Below are 22,452 nucleotides of genomic sequence, written 5' to 3'. Positions count from 1 at the left end.
ATCCATCTCGTCCTTAGAGAAGTCTATCGTCGATGAAAAGAACCTAACGATCCTCCAACACTCGATGAGCTTCTCTCGACGGCCCATGCAATCTCCATAGAATTACCATACGATTAAGAATACCTGCTGCCCCTGGCGCATGTCTTATACGGGGCCCTCTGAGTGTTCCTCTCTCTCCTCGACAGTCTTCCAATTAGCTTCTCTCTTACCTCCAAAAAAGATTCTTTTTCTTCTCTGTGTAGGTGTGTGTGTGTGTGTAAATGTACGTATCTTTTTCTCTTTCTTTCTTTGTTTCTTATGTGTATGTATTAAAATGAAAAAGAGAGGGAAAGAATATTTCGAAATTTTGTATAATTAATGTTACTTCTTTTTTTTTTTTTTTTTGCTTTTTTTGCTAATGTGATTAATCTTTTAAAACCTGCTAATAAACTTAGGGTTTAATGAACACAGTTTCTTTATTTAAATTCACTTTCTCTCTTTTATCTTATCTCTTTGTTACATAATGTGTGCCGATAATTATGCTACTGACGTAAAGTTCCAAATATTATATCAATTTATTTGATATATTATAAATAAATAATAATAATTTGTTAAAATTCAACAAACATCGATCACAATAGAGAACAGAGAAACGGTTATCAATTCTTATGCCATATCGTAAGAGACCGACACGTGAGTTGCACGTACAGGAGTCAAGAGGGCTTATATTGTACGATACTTCTCTCTCCCTCTCCTCTCCTCCTCTTCTCTCTCTCTCTCTCTCTCTTTCTTTCCCTCACGGTTTACGAGCTTATTTTACTGGATTTTTATGATATAACGTACCCGCACCTAGTCCGAGAGCCTGAAGTTTATAGGTTTGCGAGATTTTATCGTGGCGTAACGTATGGTTTGTTAAATCCAGCCTCGCACACAATCATCCTACATACACACCAACAAAACGACCATCCGTGTAAGTACTTATGCGTGTATTTGTATGTACATATATAGACGTACGTGTAAGTAAGTTCAACTAGTACATTGAGATCTGTAAGTACGTGGAAATCCGCAAAACGTTTTCTCTCTTTTACTCTCTCCTTTACTCTCTCTCTCTCTCTCTCTCTCTCTCTCTCATCGACGTCGCGACGCTTGAGACACGTTTATCGTTCAGTACGACGACCTGCGGAGTATAGTTAACGATTATTTTTCAAGAATCGACTTTTCTTAGAAACAAACACTACAATTTTCTTCGTTAACGAGATAGAAAGTAAACATTGATGAAATTCGAAGATTTTGCAATGATTACTTGATTGAATGAAAAATAAAAAAAAAAAAAACAAATGTGTGTAGATCACATACGGTAGAAGTGAAACCTTCAAAGAAAACCAAGCTTCGAGACGTGAATATATCGAAATAATTGAATTGTAATGCAGTGCCATCTATTAAAAGAACCTTACAGAATCTAGATAATCTCTACATAAAAATCTTTAAATTAGTAATAAAAAATATTAAAAAAAAAAAATCGCGATAAAAATTGTGCTATGTGCTAAGTTGGAAAAAATCACGTGAAATAAAATAAATTTCATTAAGATAAGTTGAGTAGTTTCGGAATTATTAATGGACAAACATATTGTGACACTGAATTTTTATATATAGAATTTTTTATTAATTAATTAATTAATATATAGAATTGAATAATATAGAATTAAATTATATATTGAATTTTATTAATTAATTAATTCTTTTTGTTTCACGGTTTCTTCCGTTTCACGTTCTTCCGTTTCACAATTTTCAAATCACCCTGATTCTAAAGAAGTTTTCACTTCAATAAAAATAAATAATACAGATCTTTAACCCTTTGACAGTCCCTACAAATAATAAACTTCAATTAAAATGTATTCAGAACTGAAAGGGTTACAAAAGTATTCAAATCAAAGATCCTTATTTCAGATAAGTTTCATTTAAAATTAGATTATTCCTTGAATCAATTAAAAAGTTAAGAATAAGAATAAGAATGCAAAGACCATGACGGGGGAAGGAAAGTTCAAAGGGAAAGGGAATCACTTCCGGTCAGTAACTCCATGTGAATAAAAAGGACACGAGTGAAATACATTCTTTGTATTTGTATAGTAGTTGCATTAGTCTAATGCAAATTCTCATTGGAATCGTTAAATTCTCCTTTGTGTATTTATTCGGCAAGTTAGCTTCGTGTTATTCTCCGTTGAGATGTTCGTTAAAACACTCGAGTTGAGTATTATGATAAAACAATCACCACGAGACAAGTGGTATATATACTTAAGTACTTTAAATACAAACAAACATACACATACATACATATCCCTAATAAATGTAGAGTAGTGGAGTTTAATCTCACGTTCCTTTAGAAAATTCTTTCGTAATAAATCAACGGACAATGCAAGAACGGCTTCGAATCGGACAAATCTCGTTAGTCGAGAAGAACCAAAGAAGTTTGAATCTCGAGAGAGGAGGAAGGCCGGTTCACCTTGGCTGCTGCTGCTGCTGCTGTTGCTGTTGCTGCTGTTGCTTGAACCCCATCTGCATGTGGGGACTCAACGTATGTTGGTGGAAAGAGAGAAGAAATACAAAAAAAAAAAAAAAATACAGAGAGAGAAAGAGAAATGAAAAGAAGAAAACGAGTAGAAGAAGCTAGGGGAGCGACATTCCAAGCAAAGTTGAGATGAGTGGCGTCATCTCTTGGAAAATCGAAAGCTCCTTTTTCTCTTCTCTTTATCGAGTTAATAATAATAATAATAATAATAATAAAAAAGAACAAATATTTTAGTAATTATCTTCTCGAATGGGAAAGAAGATAATACGCCCTTTAGACTCGCGTTTTAATCGAACATTTATTTTCTCCTACAGGGTGGCCCAAAAATCACTAGACCACTACGAAATAAGATGATGAACAAAATGGTGGATCCAAATTACGAATTCTACAAAATTCATTCAAATCGGACATTTATTTTCCCCTACAAGGTAGCCCAAAAATCACTAGACCATTATGAGATGAGATGAACAAAATGGTGGATCCAAATTACGAATTCTACAAAATTCATTCAAATCGGAAATTTATTTTCCCCTACAAGGTAGCCCAAAAATCACTAGACCATTATGAGATGAGATGATGAACAAAATGGTGGATCCAAATTACAAATTCTATAAAATTCATTCAAATTGAACATTTATTTTTCTCTACAGAGTGGCCCAAAAATTACTAGACATTAGACCATTACGAGATGAGATGATGAACAAAATGGTGGACCCAAATTACAAATTCTACAAAATTCATTCAAAATTATTTTTAATTAATATATTTATTCTTTGTAAAATAATACGCGTTGATTGTTAATAAATAAATGGGGTTTATTATATTTTTAAATTGTCTAGTAACTTTATGGTTAGCTTGTACAAGCACGCATTTTATCAGCAAATGGAACCAGATGTTTAAAACGTAGGAAACGATTAATGAAAATAAAAAATACAAAAATTGGCAACTAAAGTTAATGTAACTAAACGATGTAAAATTTTACTGTTATTATTATTATTACAAAGTATTTAATCGAAACGTTCGTTACACAAAATAGGTTACAAGGAATACTTTTTGGTATTTTTCAAATGACATCAACGTGAGAAAAAGGTGAGAAAAAAAACAACAACAACAAAAATAGAAGAAAGAAGAGAAATGGTCGTAAAGAATGCAAATAATGATCTCCCCAACAATATATCGATGTAAGAGAGTATGTATATATATATATAGTAGGGCCCAAGGACCGTCAAAGCCCTTAGGGAGCCGCCAAGAGGGAAAGTTGTGCCGCAAAGAGAACAAAATCACAAAAACGAATAAGATACGTAAAGGAATGCGAAAGGAAGTTCTCTTTTTGTTGTTCAGTTTGGTCCAGCAACACGAGAAGTTCTCTCTTGAAAGGATCCTCGAAAAGGATCAGAACCTTGTTCGTTCACCTATCCTTTTCTTTTCTACCTACACATAACACCTTTTACTAAGGAATAAACGAAACAAAAATCATTCGAATGAATTGAGAAAGGTTGGAATAATAATACAACAAGATCGTCTGGTTGGTTCTAATTAAAACCAGTAACCCGTCCAATTAGCTCGTTAAATGTCCTTACTGATCGATCGATCGATCGATCGATTGATTTTCAATTTATTCATCGAAGAAATCGGAATCAAGTTCGATGACCTCGTAGATTGCTTATTTTTCTTTAAAAAAGGAAACAAGAAAAGTGTCAACGAGTAAAGGGACAAAAAGTGAAATCGTGTACGCGTATTACAACGAAATAGAATTAAAGTTGGCCGTAGTCCAAATCGAGTATGGATTTTTAATTGTTGCACCGGTACTCAACCACGTTAACATTGTTTTAAAGCCACAAAATCGGTGAAGTTAACTTTTTTTTTTTGTGCTTTTTAACAAATCGAATTCCATGTTTGTGTTTATGTGTTAACATGAAAACTCTCTTTCTCATTTCTTCTTCATATTTAAACAATTAATTTCTTTTAATCGAGATCAAAGAGCATCGAGGCGTAAAGTGTGAACTTGTGAACTTTGGGGGACGTTTCAACGAAAAAAATAAAAGAAAAAAAAAGTTCATACTAAAGTAAGAGTATCAAAGTTGAGAGAGAGAGAAAGAAAGAAAGGGATTAGAAGTTAGACCAAAAAGAAAATCCCATGGATTTCGAAGGGGAGTATCTTTCTATCGTGGTCCTTCTCCCACGGGAAATCGAGACGAAACGAAAAGAGGGTTTTATCCAAAACGCCTTTTCTCTCTTTTTTTTTTCTTCTTCTTCTTCTTCTATCCGTTCGGACGAAAGAAAAGATCAGTGGGTAGTGTCAAACGAAGAAACTCGAAGCAACTCGACCGTGACAAATCGAGACCACTCGTTGTCGAGAGTCGTTGTCGTTCAATAAGTCAAATAAATATCGACGTTAACTCGATCGAACAAAAATTCTAATAGAAAATCATAAAAAAAAAAAAAAACAGAAGAAATAAGATCGAAATTCGTACGGCCCTGATCCAAAGTTATCCAAGGCTTCGCGAGAAAGCCGATTATATTAAATGGCTGGTAAAACGGTCTGCTTAACATAGCGTTTATCTGTTCCTCTTGGTTTTAGTACTTTTTCACTGCCTCGTCAGGCATTGCCCATAAACTCCGCAAGCAAGCCACCCACCACCACTACCAGGGCTTCTTCTCTCTCTTTCTTCTCCCACCATATTCTCTCTCAACCTCCCACTACATTTTCCAACTCTCTCTCTCTCTATCTATCTTTACCATACCACTTTTCTAGCTTACTTGACTCTACAGTGACACACACACACATATATATACAAGTATGTGTGCGAGCAAACACATTTTTCCACGTATCTTTCCTTCAAAGCATATAATTGTCAAGAAAATATCCACTTGAGAGAAAGAGATAAAACGAAGGGTCGTTTGTACCCCCTAGAATTTTAATTCTTTAACTACGATATTCAACACATACTTATGTAGTGTATAAAAATAATAAAAGAAAGAAATAGAAATATAAAATATGACGATATGGTAGTTCCACCCTATTGGTAAAAGGTTCGTAGAACGAAAGGGAGAAACAAACCCTCCCCTTCTATTTCGTTCATTTCCAGCACACCCGCAGAACGGTCGAAAAATAATTGCGCGTTTCGTGGTCTCTTGATCCGCGCGTAAAAGTAATCCAAACATCGCATAAAAATTATGTTTACGAGTTTCGAATGGGTGCGCGCAGGGGTTGGTTGCTTAGTCGTAAGGGTGCAACTAGAAAGAAAGAGAGAGAAAGAGAGAATAGGGAAGGGGTCCAAACGACGTATTCCTTTTCTCGAGATAAGGGATCTTTTTATTTCTTTCTCTCTCTCTCTCTCTCTCTCTCTCTCTCTTTCTTTCTCTTGGAGAATCACCCCAGATCTTTTCGAAAAAGATCGAGACAGTAAAACGATAATCACGTTATCGTCAATGTTCCTCAGTAAATATGCGACAAAGTAAATCCCGTTAATACCAGTTGCATGAACATCATTTTTCTTATTAACCCGTGCACAGATTTTCTTGTTTGAAAATACAACAGGAAAAATAAACTATGGTCGAGTTGATACAATCGATTTTATAACCTAAAAAATAAATATTAGTTCATCCCAAAAATTTCTTCCTTTTTTTAATAAGTTAAATAATATTGTATGCGTTTATAATTTATAATTATATACTTAATTGCAACAATATTGCATACGTATATTAATTATATACTTTTTTTGTATTTTACGTTATTTTATTAACACTAAATATACCAGACCAGTCATTTGGATTGGTCGGGCCATTTTAATTCAAAATGTCTACTTCATGTAACATTTGATTTTTGTAAATAATTAAGCGTTTTGTTATTTAAAAATCTCTATAAATCTAATTATCTATTCAAATTATTATTATTAAACATTTTTTGTTACTTTTAAGAGTAAATAAAAGACTGGAAGCTTCGAAAAGCATTGTTTTTTATACTATACATCATTCATTTTGACTAGCGTGGTAGAAATAGGTATACTGAAAATGGTGGTATATTTAGTATTAATTAATATCGATTCTACTCTATTTTATCTTATTCTATACTTTAAATTATTCAACCTAAAAAATATTGTGCTCGTAGAATTACTAAAAAAAAAGAAGAAACTTTTAGGACACCTAATATAATCGTTGATGCTATACACACTCTCTCAAAAATGAAATCAATGTAAATACTTAACCTATTAACCGGGTGGGACGTACAAATACGTGTGACGTATTTTACGTACTTTAAATATATATAAATGAAAAAATATATATTTCATAGTCTTTTCATTTGTTTTAAGCATAAATAATAATAATAAATAATAAACAAAAAAGGTGTGTAATTAAAAAGAAAATTCCCCGATTAACAGGTTAACCCTTAGAGTGCTATGGACGCATATACGCGTGTTTGTTAATATTAATGTAAAATATAATGTAATTTTTATATTAATTAATTAAATTATATTCAAAAACAAAAACTTTATTACTAGAATCTAGTTAACACTAGATATACCACCATTTTCAGTACACCTATTTCTACCACACTAGTCAAAATGACTGATCTGGTATATCTAGTGTTAATAATAAATTATTCCGTTCCTATAAAACATTTTAGTTAAAAGTATTCAGCACTCAAAGGGTTAATCATTCACAAATACTTTTAACTCTTAAAGTGCACATGGGGTGTTTGACACCCCAACAAATTTTTGATCTTTCGAAAACGGTACTGAATTCGAAAAAATGAGTTATTTGTCGCCATCTAGTGTTAATTCAGATGGGTATAAAACCTATTCTATTTTAAAAAAGATGTATCAAACTATTTTTAAAAAAATTGCGAGGTCTAAATATTAAATAGCGGCTTCAGGAGATGCGTTGAAACACGTTGGGGTGTCAAACACCCACAGTGCACTTTAACTAACTTTTATCAAGTGTGCACTTTAAGGGTTAAGAAAACAAGAAATATTTCATTTTTTTTCTAAAATGTTTGTTTATAAATCCAAAAATAAAATCATTCAACTCTTTATCATATTTAAATATAGCTGCAACCATTTTGTTCTTTTTTATTATATTTATATTAATTTATATTATGAAGTTTCTAGTATTTATGAAATTGCGATTAGAAAAATATTGAATAAATTAAATCGTGTATTCGATTGAATAATTAGCAAACTTATCATAAACGTTATCGCAAAGCCTGTAAAAAAACCGATTTGTACATGTATATGTGCAGTCAGGTAACAGCATATATTAAAACATCTGTTGACCGTCATAACGATAATTATTCAACGAGAAATAACAAAAACAAAAAATTGTATTCCATCAAATTACGATTAGTACAACATTTCCTTTTAATTATCGTAAACTAATGTATTCTTGTTTATTAAAAATTAATAAAAATATCCAGATATTGTAACGTAATACAAGAAAGAAAAAGAAAAAGTATACTGAAGGAACATTGATGAATAAAACAGTGAAAGATATAACGTTGTTTCTCTTACCTGTTTTTTCTTTGATCTCGCAGAGTACCGAGAACAGGGCAGGTTTCATTCTGTGGCAATTAAGTGTGTGTTTCCTGTAACAAACAAATGAGATAAATATAAAACATACACATATACATAAAGAATGAACATGATCATCGTAGTAGAATCGTTTCTACTGAGGGATTATTATTCGCTGCACACGAGGATCGTGACGTTAGCGATTATAAGCAAATATTAATTCGCAGATAAAGAGACTCTCTTATCGTATGCTTTCGAGCGTGTTCTACCAATCAGCGTTTTAAATCATCAAAGGTATAATATATAAATAATTAAATATTAAAAAGAGGATCTAATCGTATCGTAAAATGAAAATCCTTCTCTTCAATCTCAAAATATGATAAATACAATTCCTACAAATATTTGAAGTCTAGAATTTGATACACGATTTTGAATAAGAGGATTAAAAACGGTTATTCACCTTGCTTGAGCCTCGTCGAGACTTTGGTCGGTGATGTTCATGATCTGTTGTAAGATCTCGCCGATATCCTGTTTTCTAGCCTCGACGGCTTGGTCGGGACCCTGAGCGGCGGATCCATCGACGGGTCCCATGGTGCCGTAGCCTGTGGTATTTTGGGCCCCTTGAGCTTGGTTAGCTCCCATCAAACCAACACCCGATCCTCCGTGTTGCAACATCCTGCCAGTTTCATCCATTAACTGTTTCGCCAAGCACTGATGATAATATTATAACCGGGACGCGGATTTGTATACACGCGAGTACTTATTCTTCAAATTCTTCTTAATTTTCAATCGAAGAATAAAAACGAGCTGCGTTCGGAACACGTGTTTTCTTGAACTCTTTCTCACTCGCACGCGTTTGCCGTTATGGAAGCCCAAAAGTGTTCGGGATACAATATAGGCAAAAAGTTATTATTTGTTTTCTTTTTATATATGTTTATATGTGTATATATTTATATATATATGTATATATATATATACTTCGTATACCTTTGAGAGATGTAAACGTTATTATTCACGGTATTACCTTACGGACGAACAACGTTACTCGCCGTCGTCGAAAAACGCAACGAACGGAAAGAAGGAGGAAGGGGAAGGAGAAGAAGGAGGATCAAGAGGAGAGGGGGGAATATTTTCGTGACGCGCGCGCGACACGAAGCTCAGGTTCGTCGGTACTTGGAGGTTATGCTGCTGCCGCCGCCGCTACCACCACCACAATCCTATCACCGTCGTCGTCGTCGTCGTCGTCGTCGATGCTGTTGCCGCCACCGCCGCTACCGTGGCCTTTGTCTCCTCTGCGTACTAACGTTTGACAATTTTTACTCGTTTCCTCGTATCTGTTTTTCGTATTATTATCTGCTACTTCTATTAATTTTTCAAACGAGTAAATCTATCTTTCTTTCTTTCTTTCTTTCTTTCTTTCTTTCTTTCTTTCTTTCTTTCTTGCACCTCCGTCACTTAACACACACCGTCTTCTTCCCCGTAATAAGCAGCGCAGTTGTGTTTCTCTCAAACCTTCAAAGCAGCAGTCTAGGAGGCAACATGCATGCCACTTCTTCAACACACTATGCACTTTTATTTTATTTTCCTGTTTTTATATCCTCCCACTACCTCTATCACTATTGTTATTATTATTTTGACTACTACTACTACTACTAGTATTATTAGTACTACACTATTACTATCGGAGCACTAATGCTGCGCCACGAGAGGATAAAACCGTGCGCGCCCTCCTCGGCGACGGCGGCAGCGATCGTCCTCCGTATTCTTTTCTTCCTTTTCCTTTTTATCGTCCTCGTGCTTTCGTATCCTCGCAAAATAGTCACCGTTGTCTTCTTCGTCTCCGTCTTCTTCCTTTCTCTTTTCAACGTAGTCGTCTTCGTTTTCTTCGTCTTCGTCGTTGTCGTCGTTGTTGTCGTCTTTAGAACATCCGGTAAGCGTTTGGACGCGACTTTACACTTCTTACACACGCACACGATTTACACATATACACACACTATTTTATGTCCACGCGCGTACCACACCAACTCTCCGCCTTACAAGGCAACGCGGCACCGATCAGAGATCAAGCAACGAAAAAATGTGAACAAACGAACGAACTTAGGAGCGAGCGAGCGAGCGAACGAACGAACGTCTCTTCTCTTCTCCTCTCCTCGCTCTTTACACTCTTCTAGTCCGCGAGTGACTGCCGCGCACACTCGCCTCGACCTTACTTACTTATTCTTACGCGCTCCTACTTTGCGCTATGTCCGCACGCGCCAATCGCCGGCCATAATAGCCGATCACTGACCAATCACCCTCTTGCACACTAGCGACAACCTCGTCGACTTTCCTTCTTGCACACGCGCGTGTTTCTTCTTTCTTACTCTCTCACTCACGCATACTTTCTATCTCTTTCTCTCTCTCTCTCTTTGTGTATGTGCTTTACCGCGCACCTTCTTTATTTACGACGCAAAGTCGACGCCTTCCCTTCTTCTCGTCATCCTTCTTTTTCTTCTTCTTCTTTCTTTTATCTTTTACTATTCTTCGTTCTTTCGTCTTGTGGGAGAAAAAGGTAAACAGGTAACTATGACGAAAAAAGTTTTGTCTATCTCCAACTATATTTTTTTCTCTCTCCCTCTCAATTCATGTGACTTCGTTAATATGGAGGATAAAAAAAAGAAGAAAAGGAAGAATATGAAGACAAAATTATTAGATAACGAAAAATTCGACACTTACGATTAAAAACTACACCGATCGGTTTTGTTAACTACTGCCCACGCTACTTTCTTCAACCTTACTATTTTACTTCTCGTCAGCCGCCATTACGAGATGGCGGGAAACATTTCAATTTTGAAATGGATTTAAACTGCTGACTGGATTCTCACACGATAAGGTTAAATGCATTTAATTAAAAATAGAAAAATTATGTAAATACATTTTAGATCAAGCACGTGCTTAGAAATTAGACGATATTTATATTGTTAATAATTAACAATCAATGTATATATTTTAAATATTGTAGAAGTAAACATTCTTGATGACAAAGCTTCTTTATCTTAATTAAATTTTTCTTTATCTTGAATTAAATTTTTATTGAATTTAATACAGTAGAACTAGGAAAGTTAATATTTTTTTATTTCTTTTATTTCTTTAATATAGCTCATCATTTTCTTAAAAATAAGAAATCTTTACATTAACATTATATAGACAATGATAGAAAGTAATTCATTTTTAAATGTAATTTTTTGAAAACACATTTCATTCATTCAATAAACAAATTATTGTTTATGTATAATGTAGATTTATCTTTTTAATGTTATTTTCAATTAATCAAGTTTAATAATAATGAATAATCAAGAGTGATGAGAAAAAAACATTGCAGTTTTATTAGATAAAATATTTATTAGTTTGTTATTGTAAGAGATGAATGAAAAAATAAACTGGTCAAAATATTAGCATTTATGTAAGATGTATTAATATTGCATTACAATTCTTCCTTAATAATTTGTTCATTTCTTGGCAATTAACAATGAATTTTTATTTATGATAATGGATATTCATCAATTTTATTCCAGTCAGCAATTATTTATTGTACAATTTCTTAATCCACATAAGTTGAGTATCAGTCTAATGAGAAATATATTCATCTGATTTGGAAATGTACTTAGAATAAACAAATCTAATAATATTTATGATGTATATCTTGTAAAATATAAAATTGAAAGTAACTTTAGAGTGTATAAAAGTGTAACTATGTTACACTTACTACATATAGTACAATGTAACTATGTATGATGAGACTACTTAGTTTCCTAATCTTATCTATTCGCTAAACAATAATTCAAATAATTCTAAAATTATTCCTGTTGAAAGTATAATTCTTGCCAATGCACATGAAGATTTTGTATCCTTACAACATCTCTTTGAAGACTATAAACCAATAGCAGTGTTATTAGTAAGAATATCAATGGACAAAGATATAAAATACTGTTATGTTTATTTTAAAACATCACAACAAGTTTTAGGTTATTACAAAATCTACGATGGGTTTGTTTTATCTAGTAAAAGTTTTATTGTATTAAGAAACCACTGATAAATAAATGAAATCTACTTTATTAATACTAATAAAACTATGTAAAGTTTGTAAATTGTAAAAAGTATTTCAATTTAAGAACTATATATATATTATGCAGACAATAAAATCGATTCAAATAATTTGTTATAAAATTTATGCACAATTTACAGTATAATGAAAATAAATAAATATATTTAATTATATAAGCTTAATTATAGGTTAATAATCACATATCAATATGCAGAAGAATTTAGAAAACATTGCACGTGTTCTTTTCGAATAATGTCCCTAACGTACGCATGGCGGCGCTGCGTACGTATTTGATATTTTTGGAACGTGAGTGCAGCAGTTTGTATTTTACTTTTGTTATAACATTAAGGTTTACACGTGAGTTTATACAATATGCAATTAAAAATGGCTAAAGCTTTTAATGTAAAATTAGTAAAGGAATTACTTCAAGAAGAAAATCAATTTCTTTCAAACATATATTCAAAAATACCTATACCTATGTATGAATTAGGTAAGAATATCTTTTAAAGAATTTAACCTAAAAAGTGCAGCATGTATGTATATTCTAATGTTCTCTATTATTATGTTTTAATATGTTTTCTTTTATTACAGCAAATCAAGATGAAGATAAAAACGAGGAAGAAAAAGACAGCAATAAAACATGGGGTTTTTATTATTTATATTAACTTTTATTACTTTCAAATAATATTATTCTTTTTTTATATTTGCATTGAAAATATTTACAGTTCCAGGTAAAACAACAACACGTGCACAGACTTTTGAAGAATTGCAGGCAAAATTAGAAGAATTAAAAAATGTGAAAAAATTAGGATACAAACAGAAGCTTTTGAAGAAAACTTTAAAGAATAAAATTAAAAAGAAAACCAAAAGAGAGGAACGTTTAATGCAAAAAAAAGTTAGTAAGAACAGAACAGCAGGCTGCTGGTTCAAAAAGTTTTAATTTTGAAACTAATGGAGTGTCCAAAATTCATAAACCTAAACCTGTATTTAATTCAGAGGGTAAGATGGTCTTTAGTAAATTTGATTTCTCAGAGATTGGTACAAAACAGAAATCCTTAAAAAGTGAGAAAGATCCAAAGAAAATTCTTCAACAGTTGCAACAGAAAAAGGAAAAATTGAAGGAATTAGAACAGTCCGGTGAGAAGGACAAAGTTGAAGAAATAAAAGAAAAAGAAGCTTGGAAAACTGCACTTGCAAGGGCTAATGGAGAAAAAGTTAGTAATACTTATTTTTCTTATTATAACACATTGTTGATGAAAAAGTGGTTATTCGTTTTACATAAACTTTTATGTATTAAACTAAAACCACTATTTAATCTATAGGAAAAAAAATATATTTTGCTAGCTTGCAATATACGCTTATCAATGTATTTAAAGCAATGATGTGTAAATATGTTACCGTAGAACGCAATGAATGTATTTATACATGAATAATAAGAAACAATTATTCTTATCGTAGAATATCGTCATCAATGTGTTAAATGAATGTTTTAGTATGAAAATAGAGTATGAATAGAGTATATTAAAAACATGTAATTAATATGAAAATATTATTGTATATATAATATAATAAGTTAAGAATAATTATATATATATATATATATATATATATTTATTTATTGTATGTAAATATTTATTATATATAATATATTATATATAATAAAATATTATTAAATATATATAATAGGTTAAGGATGATCCTGATTTACTGAAACGCACAATTAAACGACAAGAACTTCAAAAAAAGAAGAGTTCCAAGAAATGGGAATCCAGATTAGAATCTGTACAGAAATTTAAACAAGAAAGACAAGATAAAAGACAGGAAAATATTACTAAAAGGAAAAGAGAGAAGAAGACGAATAAACTTAAAAAAGCTTCTAAAAAAGGAAGGATTATACCAGGGTTTTAGGTATAATTTTTTAAACTTATCATTAGACAATTCAATGTGAAAAGATTTTTTTTTTTATTATCAAAATGCGTTTCAAATCAATGTAATATAACACTTATATATATATATGCATTTATAGGAAATACTAAAGGAATTTATATTGTTTTTAAAAAGTGCTCTTATATAAATAGTTTTTTTTCAAATACTGACCATCAATACATTAATATTTATGTACCAATTATTTTTTTTTTCGATGATATTATTTGTATGTGAATATTTTTAAAGACAAAGACTCAATATTCATATTTTTTTATGATCTTCCTTGATAAAAATTCAATTATTGAAATAAACTGTAAATTAAAGAATGATAAGGAAATTGAAACAAATATCATTTGATTTCTTTATACAGACTTTAATCATAATCCTTTTGTTTCTTTTTTTTATTTATATAACTTCACCTTTTATGTACTATATATAGCAAAGTTATATTTACACATTAAACAATATCTATAGTAAATATTTCTATGTATATTAAATTAATTATTATTACTAACATGTAAAAAGCTTTACGTTTAGTTTCGATACATCAGGAATAGGTGATCGTTTCTGTATAAAATTTAATGTCCTATATATATATATATTTTTTTTTTCATATGCAAAGCTTATTTATAAATCTTACAATTATATTTTATATCCATTTTTCTTTTCATTTTTATTATTATTATTATTATTACTATTCTACAATTTAAAATACACTTCCAATTATGAAAAAGTGTCTCGTTGAAATGTTCTAGTTGAATATTTTTGAGAAAAATGTCTCCCATCGTGGATATAAGCGTAGTTTAATAAATAATTGGCAGATCAAGGACGAGAGCTTGGATGTAACTTCCCTCGTCTTCAATTTCCTGCTAGGTATCCCCAAAGTTTGAGGATACCGTATTGGCTTGAGTCAAAGCTGTCCACAATGGGCTATGATCTACAGGCACCGCTAAAGATTTGGATGATCTAGGAGATCTATAAACAAATAAAATATATATTTTATGAATAAATATTTATTATATTATTGTCAATTAAAATTAAATATCATATCATTTGAATTATTTATTTTAATATTAACAAAAGAAAAAATACTTTAACCCTTTTAAGTGCACACTCTTTAAAATTACGTTAAAGTGCACTGTGGGTGTTTGACACCCCAACGTTTTTGAACGTGTCTCCTGAAGCCGCTATTTAATATTTAGACCTCGCAATTTTTTAAAAATAGAATAGGTTTTATATACCCATCTGAATTAACACTAGATGGCGACAAATAACCCATTTTTTCGAATTCAGTACCATTTTCGAGAGATCAAAAATTTGTTGGGGTGTCAAACACCCCATGTGCACTTTAAAGGTTAAATATTCAAATTTATTGATACGAAGAAATAAATGAAATTTTGTCAAATTTGATCGATTCAAAATTAATCATAATTCGCGGTAATTCTTACTTTTAAAAATGATGTATCTGATTGGGTAAGCACGAACCAATCGCTGGGCTCAAATTCTCGTTCTATGTCAATAGATGGCGTACATTTTGTTCGAGCCAAAATTATTTTTATATTTGTATTTTTTTTTTTTCAATTAATAATAATATAAAAATATTGAATTGTATCACATCAAATTAAGACGATATTAAATTGTTTAATTATTATTAAATATGTAGAGTGAAAATATAAAAAAAAAAAATATAACCTCGGTGGTGCCAATATTGTATGCTAGTCAGGACTACTCAATTCCAATGCAGTGCTTTGTTCAGGATCAGATCGTTCCTCGACTACGGTATCCAATTCTAAGGATGGAAATGCTCTTGATCCTCGATCACTTTTCAATGACACGGTTCTCGTTGGACGATCAACTCCAGCTAAAGAAAATTCATAAAATTATCATAAATTTTGTCAAATAAATTCTAACAGGCACCTAGACATTTTTTTTATTAAAAATAATCACTATGTAAATTGTGTTTTTTAATTATAAATGATTTATTAATATTTTATTTTATATAATTTAGATTTAACTTTGAAATGAATTTATATTTATTATTTAATTATAAATGAAAGATTTTTAAAAATTTTACATTGTCTAGCGATCGATCCGCCATGATGGTTTTAATTTTATATGCTTAAATTATAAAAAATTGATTTGTTAAAAAAATCATTAGAATTATATTTAATAATTTTCAAATGAATATTTTCTTTTTCTACACTCATTAATAATTTACGCATGCATAATATTTATTTATACTACTTATTGCAAATATATTTTCTACGAATTTTACGTTTCTCAATTTTGCGCATATTTGTTAAAGATAAATAAAATTAGAGAGAAAGAGCGCAAATAAAAAAAGTTGCTTCGTAAAACTTTTGCTAAACTCTGCTGATAAAAGTATTTTCATCGTTAATATTATTATTATTAGTTAATATAATAAATTTATAGAGATTAACTTTTTCTTCGGATTGTTAAAAAGTTTCTAGAGATCTACTTTTAATAATTTAACATTAGACATACCACCATTTTCAGTATACTTATTTTTACCACACTAGTCAAAATGACTGGTGTATAAAAAAATGCTTTTTAAGGCTTCCAGTCTTTATTTATTCTTAAAAAATAACAAAACGCTTAATTATTTATAGAACTCAAATGTTACATGAAGTAGACATTTTGAATCAAAATGGCTGGTCTGATATATTTAGTGTTAAACAATCCGAGGAAAAAACGAATTTGAATCAAAGAGTCTGTAACAAGAAAATAATTGATTTTAATTAGTCAGGAACTTTCGGGTCACCCAATATATTTCCATTTGTCAAGCAACAACTGTAATTAGTATGGAAGCGTATTTCTATCACCATTTTTCATGCGATGTTTAAAAAATGATTAAAAAACAAACAAAAAAGAAAAGAATAATACACACACATACACACACACACATATATATATATACAGGAAAAACGCGTTAATCTCATATTCGTTATTTCTCGATGAAATTTAAATTAAAATTCCAAATGTAACTATGTAGCTAGCAGCATAAAAAAGGCAGCGTTGTTTGCGCTCGCGCGTTTAGCATTGTAAAGATAAACGAGCGTTTTTATAAATAAGAAAATATAACTATTACCGAATAAAAAAAAAAACAAAAAAGAAAACTCGCTAGAATTCTTCATTCAAGCTTTTTTTTTTATATAAAATACAAATCGTTTAAAGAGATTTTACCTAAGTCCTCTTCGGATGCTGTGTGTATTCGATGAGATGCGAAATAACAAAAAGGATTTTTTTTTTTATTAAGTTGGAATGTTCCCAGCACGTATTAAAGAACAAAGTACAAATTTCTTTTTATTCATTTTGTGTATGTATGTAATATTTGAAACAAATATTTAACAAGAGGACAAAAATGAAACATTTTCTGTCAAACGTAGTAAAAGAAAAAATAATAACAAGGTTTATTTTTAAAAAAAGAAAAATTCATTTTTTTCATTCGCTACCAAATACAACATTTAACACAACAACTATTACAGTATGCGTATATTGTAAAAGGAAAATAAGATTGGAGAAATTTAATTTTTTGCAAAAAATAAGGTTGGGGTTATAACCACTGATTTTAATTAAAATTCATCCGATCTTCTTTTCATTTCACAGAGACAACTTACCTAAACGATGAACAGGACTAAAACGAACTAAGCTAAGTGCACCATGGTCCAAATCACAATTTCTTCTTCTTGCTCGTTCTCTCGCCAATTTGGCTCTTCTTCTTAGGCAGCAGATTACCATTAGGGCCAGTAAAGGAAACCCAAGTATACAGGATACAATAGGGATTATTATACTTTCTGGTGTAACTGTAAAAACAGGATTGAAATTACAAGTGTTGAACCTTTTCATAAAATATGTAAGAAAGTATACAATCATCTCTTATTATTCACACTTAGAAAGTCCATTTTAATGGAATTGATTGTTTAGGGGCAGAAGGGGGAGGGATTTTTTGATTTAACCCAATAATTTTATTAACCATAACCTTAAAAAATTAGTTTACATGATTCTAATTCGTGAACAACTATCTTCGGACATGACCATAAAAGTCAGTGCAACGTAAACATTTATTTATATTATTAAGACTAATAAATACCTGAATATATACTTTAGTAGTTAATATTTATTAATATTATAGAACCAGTAAAAATCTGAATAACTAACTTATTTGAAGTTTGTAAGCTTTTTCAGATGCAGGAAAAAGAAGAAGAAGTGTCTTCTACGAGTAAACAATTTATAAAATTGTTACTAGGAGAAGAAGGTAGCTGAAAAATTTTGTTTCAATTCGTTTATAGACCCAACTTCCGTCGGGTCGTTGAAAAATTTGGTTATAGACTCATCAATTGTTCCCCTCCACGGAAATCTTTAGTAAAAGGCGAAAGATTTATACGTGAATTGAAGGGAAACCAGAGTGAAGATTCCAGCTTTCGAGGTAGAACTTATACACGAATGGGACTCCATTTACTATCGAGAATGAAACGCCATCTAGTGGTTCGAAATGAAACTAACCGTTGGAATGCTATGCGCGCGCGCGCGTACATGGTCTGTGCTATGAGTTCACCGACTCTCTGGCAGAGGAGTGGGGTTTGAAGAGGGGTGACTGATACTAGTAGAAAGCAGAAGTTAGTTTCTTTTCAGTCTTTATCATGGTCGTCAGAAGAATGGAAGGAGGATGAGCGCATTTGTGCGTTAAGAAAGTTAGAATAAAAATTACCACGTTGAGCGTCACGCGAATTCTTAGGGAAATTCCCGTTAGGCCACAGGTGTTAGTTTGTATTGAAAAAACAATTGGTCGTCAGTCATTAATGACTGACGTGGCCTAAACGGAAACTTTAGTGTCAGCCATCGCTGACTGACGTGGCTTAAACGGAAATCTAATGTCAGTCACCGATGACTGACATGGCGCTCAATGTCTTGATATTTAATTAAAATCATTTCATTAATTTAAATGGTGTTTTTACACTTTCTAAGTAAATGTATATATTTGATATTAATTATTCATAAAGTAAATTTAAAAGTTTAATAGTAGTAGTTAGTCGAAAGAAAAGAAAAAAATACAAATTAGATTAGAGTACCCAGACGATATCACTTTTTTTTTTTTATTTTTTTTTTCTATTCTTATTTCATCTTTTTCTTTTTTTTTTTTTTTTTAACTCGAACTAGCAAAACTGCTACTGGCAGACCTATAAAATTACAGAGAGGAAAATCAACACGAAGTAGTGCGCATAATCCCGTGGTACTTCCGATATACATTACAACTTCAATTTACAAATGTGAATGTAGCGCAGATTGCAAATCATGAGAAACAAGTCGTTGGTTAATTAGCTTCTCTCAAATTCAACCCCTATTGAAATATCTGAAGCCTAACACGTAGCCCCTATTAACGAGGCCAGCTTTTCACGATATACATATATATATATATATATAGATATATATTATTTTTATTTTTATATATTAATATTAATAATTAATTAAATAATTAATAAAATAATAAAAAAAGATTATAAAATATATATAATATATTCATATAATAATATAATATACTATAATATTATTATATATTTATGTAATAATATATAAAATAATAAAAATAAATTATAAAATATATATAATATATTTATTATTGCATATTATATATTATAATATTATTATATATTTATATAATAATATATAAAATAATAAAAATAAAAATAATTAATTATTAAATAAAAATAATAAATAATAATTAATTAAATATTTAATATTAATATATATTTATATATGCATATATATAGAAACCCTCTTCTCATCTTCAAGAACATATTAAATAAATATTTTCAACAAAAAGATATGCAACATACAAATAATCATTTTTTTATTATTGATACGAGATTTATAATAAATCAAATTTCCTTTTTTTTTAATAATATCGATTAAGAATGAACAACTTTTGTTATTTGTTCGAGATTTATACGAAATTTTAATGGAATCAATTGCCTATGGACAACGATGACATTTATTTTTTTTTTGTTATTTTTCTTGTTATTCATATTTTTCATATATTTATATCTCGAGGGAAATAAACAAGGATTATATGATAATTTGGTTTTACCTGTCGGATAGACTAAAATAGTAGGCCTCTTGGATTGAGGAATTGTTGGCACTGTAGGTCGACCAGCTCTCACGTCGGCTGACATTTTTTAATTGATCTGAAATAAACCAAAAAAGGAACACTTCATTTTATAACATTTAATCGAATTTTTCTTAATAGTGATTTCTATTTCTTTTTTTTTTTTTTTTGTATTTATTTAGTTCTCTATTTCTAAAACAATTTTCTAGAGAAAATATAATATTGATAGGTAGGTGTGGTCAGAAACGTGCCATCGTAAAGGAAAGGTACTTTAGTATTGAATACTAGGGCAATGAATGAAAGGGCAACTTTATCCTATTTCCTGTAAAAAGGTCATCGTGTAAATTTGTCGTGTAACTTTATTGCGAGTTACGTATTTACCTTTTAAAATGCAATATCAAGCTATGACGTAACTTCATTTCCATGTCAGTGGACAAAGGAAAGACTAAAAAACAAAGAAATCAAAAAAGAAAAGAACAACAATAATTAAAGAATAAAAAAAAAAGATTAAACAAAAAGAAACAAAAATCAAATTCACTCTCTGATTTTTTCCCTGACGTGTCAAAAAAAAAAAAAAAAAGAGACAAGTTTAACATCAAAAACAATTTAATTGATCGTCAGGTTACATCATATCTCAACGTTCATATTTCTTATCATCAAACCGTAAAAGAAATCTCAACTTTGACGTCTCGAAAAGCTTCTACGATGAGAAAGGATCAAAGAAATTCAAAAAAAAAAAAAAACAAAAAAAAAAAACCGGTAACGACTCTGCATCGATCCAATGTTACATCAAATACTTCAGGTTGGTTGCTTGATATGCTACACACATTTTTCTCTCTCTTTTTTTTACTTTCTACTCTTCCTTTTCAAATATTTGTATGTGTTGTTAGGTATCAACGTATCTTCTTTACAAATACAATTTGATTGGGTTAGATGTCTGTTGAAAAATACCAACAACGATTCCTTTATAAAATATTAACATTAATTTTCTATCCACATTTTCAAACATGTCCAACTGATTTTGTATCAATCAGGTGTTACAAATAAACGTTTGCATAGTAAAACTAACAATAAAAATTGCAAACAGTAATAAAAAATAAATAAATTAGATATTTTAATTATTTATTGTTATATTTGAGGTTGAATTACAAAGAAATTACAACGAAATTATGAACTTTATAAATGAACAAATACCATAGAGACTTAAATTCAGAAATGTAGCTATAACACTTATCTGAATCTCCTGACGTTGCCTTAAGCTTCACTGATAAACTGGATCGTATGACCCTGTACCCCATTCACCCATTATTAATTATTATTTTTGAGATATATGAGTGGCTTTCACTAGGTGCCATCCGACGTTACGTGAACTCCCCCTATATATTAAATGTAGTAGTAATATATATTACGTATAGACATATATACAGCTTTTCTGTAGATGGCATTAGAGACAAGTAGACGTCAAATACATACATTATAGACAGCTTGAAATACTCTTGTATTTGTGATTTTGTGTCATTTTGTGAACATAACTTGACAGCATCAGTAGTTGACTTGTGTTTACATTATATAGAACTATTTCAAATTAGAAATGTCAAATTATAAACCGACTACTCGTCATTTGCGAGAGGTGATACTTTATTATTTTAATAATAGAAAATCTTCCAGTGAGGCTCACCGAATGCTTTTATACGCTTATGGCAACGGTATTATATCCCGTGGAACATGTTCTAATTGGTATCAAAGCTTCGAAAAAGGTGATTTCAACTTAGACAAACCTACTTCAAGACCACTAATAACTAGAGAACAAGAAATTGAAGAATTACTGCGTTGGATGCTTGAAGACCCGGGTATTACTCAAGCAGAGATAGCAGGAAAATATGGAATAAGCCAATCTAAAGTTTCTGCACTCGTAAACAGTCAGGAATTTAACGACAAATTAAAAGAAACAGGGCGTAAGCAAAGTTCTATGCCTAATAGTTATATATATATATATATATATAGGATATTATATCATTAAGTACATGTGTGTGCTATAAACGCTTCCGTATAGGTGATTTGAAGTTAGAAAAAATTACTTCAAGAAATCTACGTAGAGAATGGGAAGATAAAGAATTAGTGCGTTTGATCCATGAAAACCCGGATATATCTCAAAGGAAGTTGGCAAAACAATTGGGATTATGCCAATCTACAGTTTCAAATCGCCTAAAAAGTCTGGAAATACAAAACAAATTAAAAGAAAAAGGGCGTAAGCAAAGTTTTA

General features: G+C 30.6%; 4 protein-coding genes, 1 long non-coding RNA gene and 1 other non-coding gene across 17 annotated transcripts in view; 3 read left to right on the top strand and 3 right to left on the bottom strand.

Moving 5' to 3' along the window:
* exd (PBX homeobox extradenticle) overlaps window positions 1-10,397 on the bottom strand; it is a 70,270-nt gene extending 59,873 nt beyond the window's left edge. For 3 of the 5 annotated variants that reach the window (XM_089171721.1, XM_089171716.1, XM_089171720.1), the window contains exons 1-2: window positions 8,516-10,397; window positions 8,056-8,129 (exon numbers count right to left, since the gene is read on the bottom strand). In XM_089171721.1, the coding sequence (XP_089027847.1) occupies window positions 8,056-8,129; window positions 8,516-8,748 (307 nt within the window). In that variant the 5' untranslated portion in view covers window positions 8,749-10,397. The remainder of the gene's footprint in view (window positions 1-8,055; window positions 8,130-8,515) is intronic. The other 2 variants (XM_089171719.1, XM_089171717.1) reach the window with 2 other exon arrangements.
* A 75-nt stretch (window positions 10,398-10,472) lies between these two features.
* LOC149032804 (uncharacterized) lies at window positions 10,473-10,866 on the top strand. Of its 2 annotated transcripts, none has more exons than XR_016176327.1 (2): window positions 10,473-10,606; window positions 10,702-10,866. It is a non-coding gene; the product is annotated as an uncharacterized LOC149032804 (long non-coding RNA). The 2 variants fall into 2 exon arrangements; XR_016176326.1 differs by having other exon boundaries at window positions 10,477-10,614.
* A 1,461-nt stretch (window positions 10,867-12,327) lies between these two features.
* Window positions 12,328-15,117, top strand: Surf6 (Surfeit locus protein 6). The gene is given in 6 exon segments (XM_015333923.2): window positions 12,328-12,629; window positions 12,731-12,784; window positions 12,865-13,028; window positions 13,030-13,353; window positions 13,826-14,047; window positions 14,800-15,117. Coding segments are annotated over 5 exon segments (882 nt in total). The 5' UTR covers window positions 12,328-12,511; the 3' UTR covers window positions 14,800-15,117.
* LOC107073328 (uncharacterized) overlaps window positions 14,901-22,452 on the bottom strand; it is a 70,058-nt gene continuing 62,506 nt past the window's right edge. For 4 of the 5 annotated variants that reach the window (XM_089171725.1, XM_089171726.1, XM_089171727.1 and 1 more), the window contains exons 3-6: window positions 20,172-20,268; window positions 17,704-17,889; window positions 15,758-15,926; window positions 14,901-15,040 (exon numbers count right to left, since the gene is read on the bottom strand). In XM_089171725.1, coding sequence (XP_089027851.1) covers window positions 15,781-15,926; window positions 17,704-17,889; window positions 20,172-20,256 — 417 coding nt within the window. In that variant the 5' untranslated portion in view covers window positions 20,257-20,268 and the 3' untranslated portion in view covers window positions 14,901-15,040; window positions 15,758-15,780. Of the gene's footprint in view, window positions 15,041-15,757; window positions 15,927-17,703; window positions 17,890-20,171; window positions 20,269-20,570; window positions 20,635-21,383; window positions 21,449-22,452 lie in introns of those variants that run through there. The other variant, XM_089171729.1, reaches the window with a different exon arrangement.
* Window positions 18,374-18,495, bottom strand: LOC149032803 (U5 spliceosomal RNA). Its single transcript, XR_016176361.1, has one exon. It is a non-coding gene; the product is annotated as a U5 spliceosomal RNA (small nuclear RNA).
* Window positions 21,590-22,452, top strand: part of LOC107073325 (uncharacterized) — a 39,199-nt gene continuing 38,336 nt past the window's right edge. For all 3 annotated transcript variants that reach the window (XM_089171724.1, XM_089171723.1, XM_089171722.1), the window contains exons 1-2: window positions 21,590-22,144; window positions 22,243-22,437. In XM_089171724.1, the coding sequence (XP_089027850.1) occupies window positions 21,781-22,144; window positions 22,243-22,437 (559 nt within the window). In that variant the 5' untranslated portion in view covers window positions 21,590-21,780. The remainder of the gene's footprint in view (window positions 22,145-22,242; window positions 22,438-22,452) is intronic.

This window comes from Polistes dominula, unplaced genomic scaffold (genome assembly GCF_049000335.1).
Source record: "Polistes dominula isolate Pdom_NZ unplaced genomic scaffold, Pdom_raw_medaka contig_84, whole genome shotgun sequence".
In the NCBI taxonomy this organism is placed as follows: Eukaryota; Metazoa; Arthropoda; class Insecta; order Hymenoptera; family Vespidae; genus Polistes; species Polistes dominula.
This window is presented reverse-complemented; position numbering and strand designations above follow the sequence as displayed.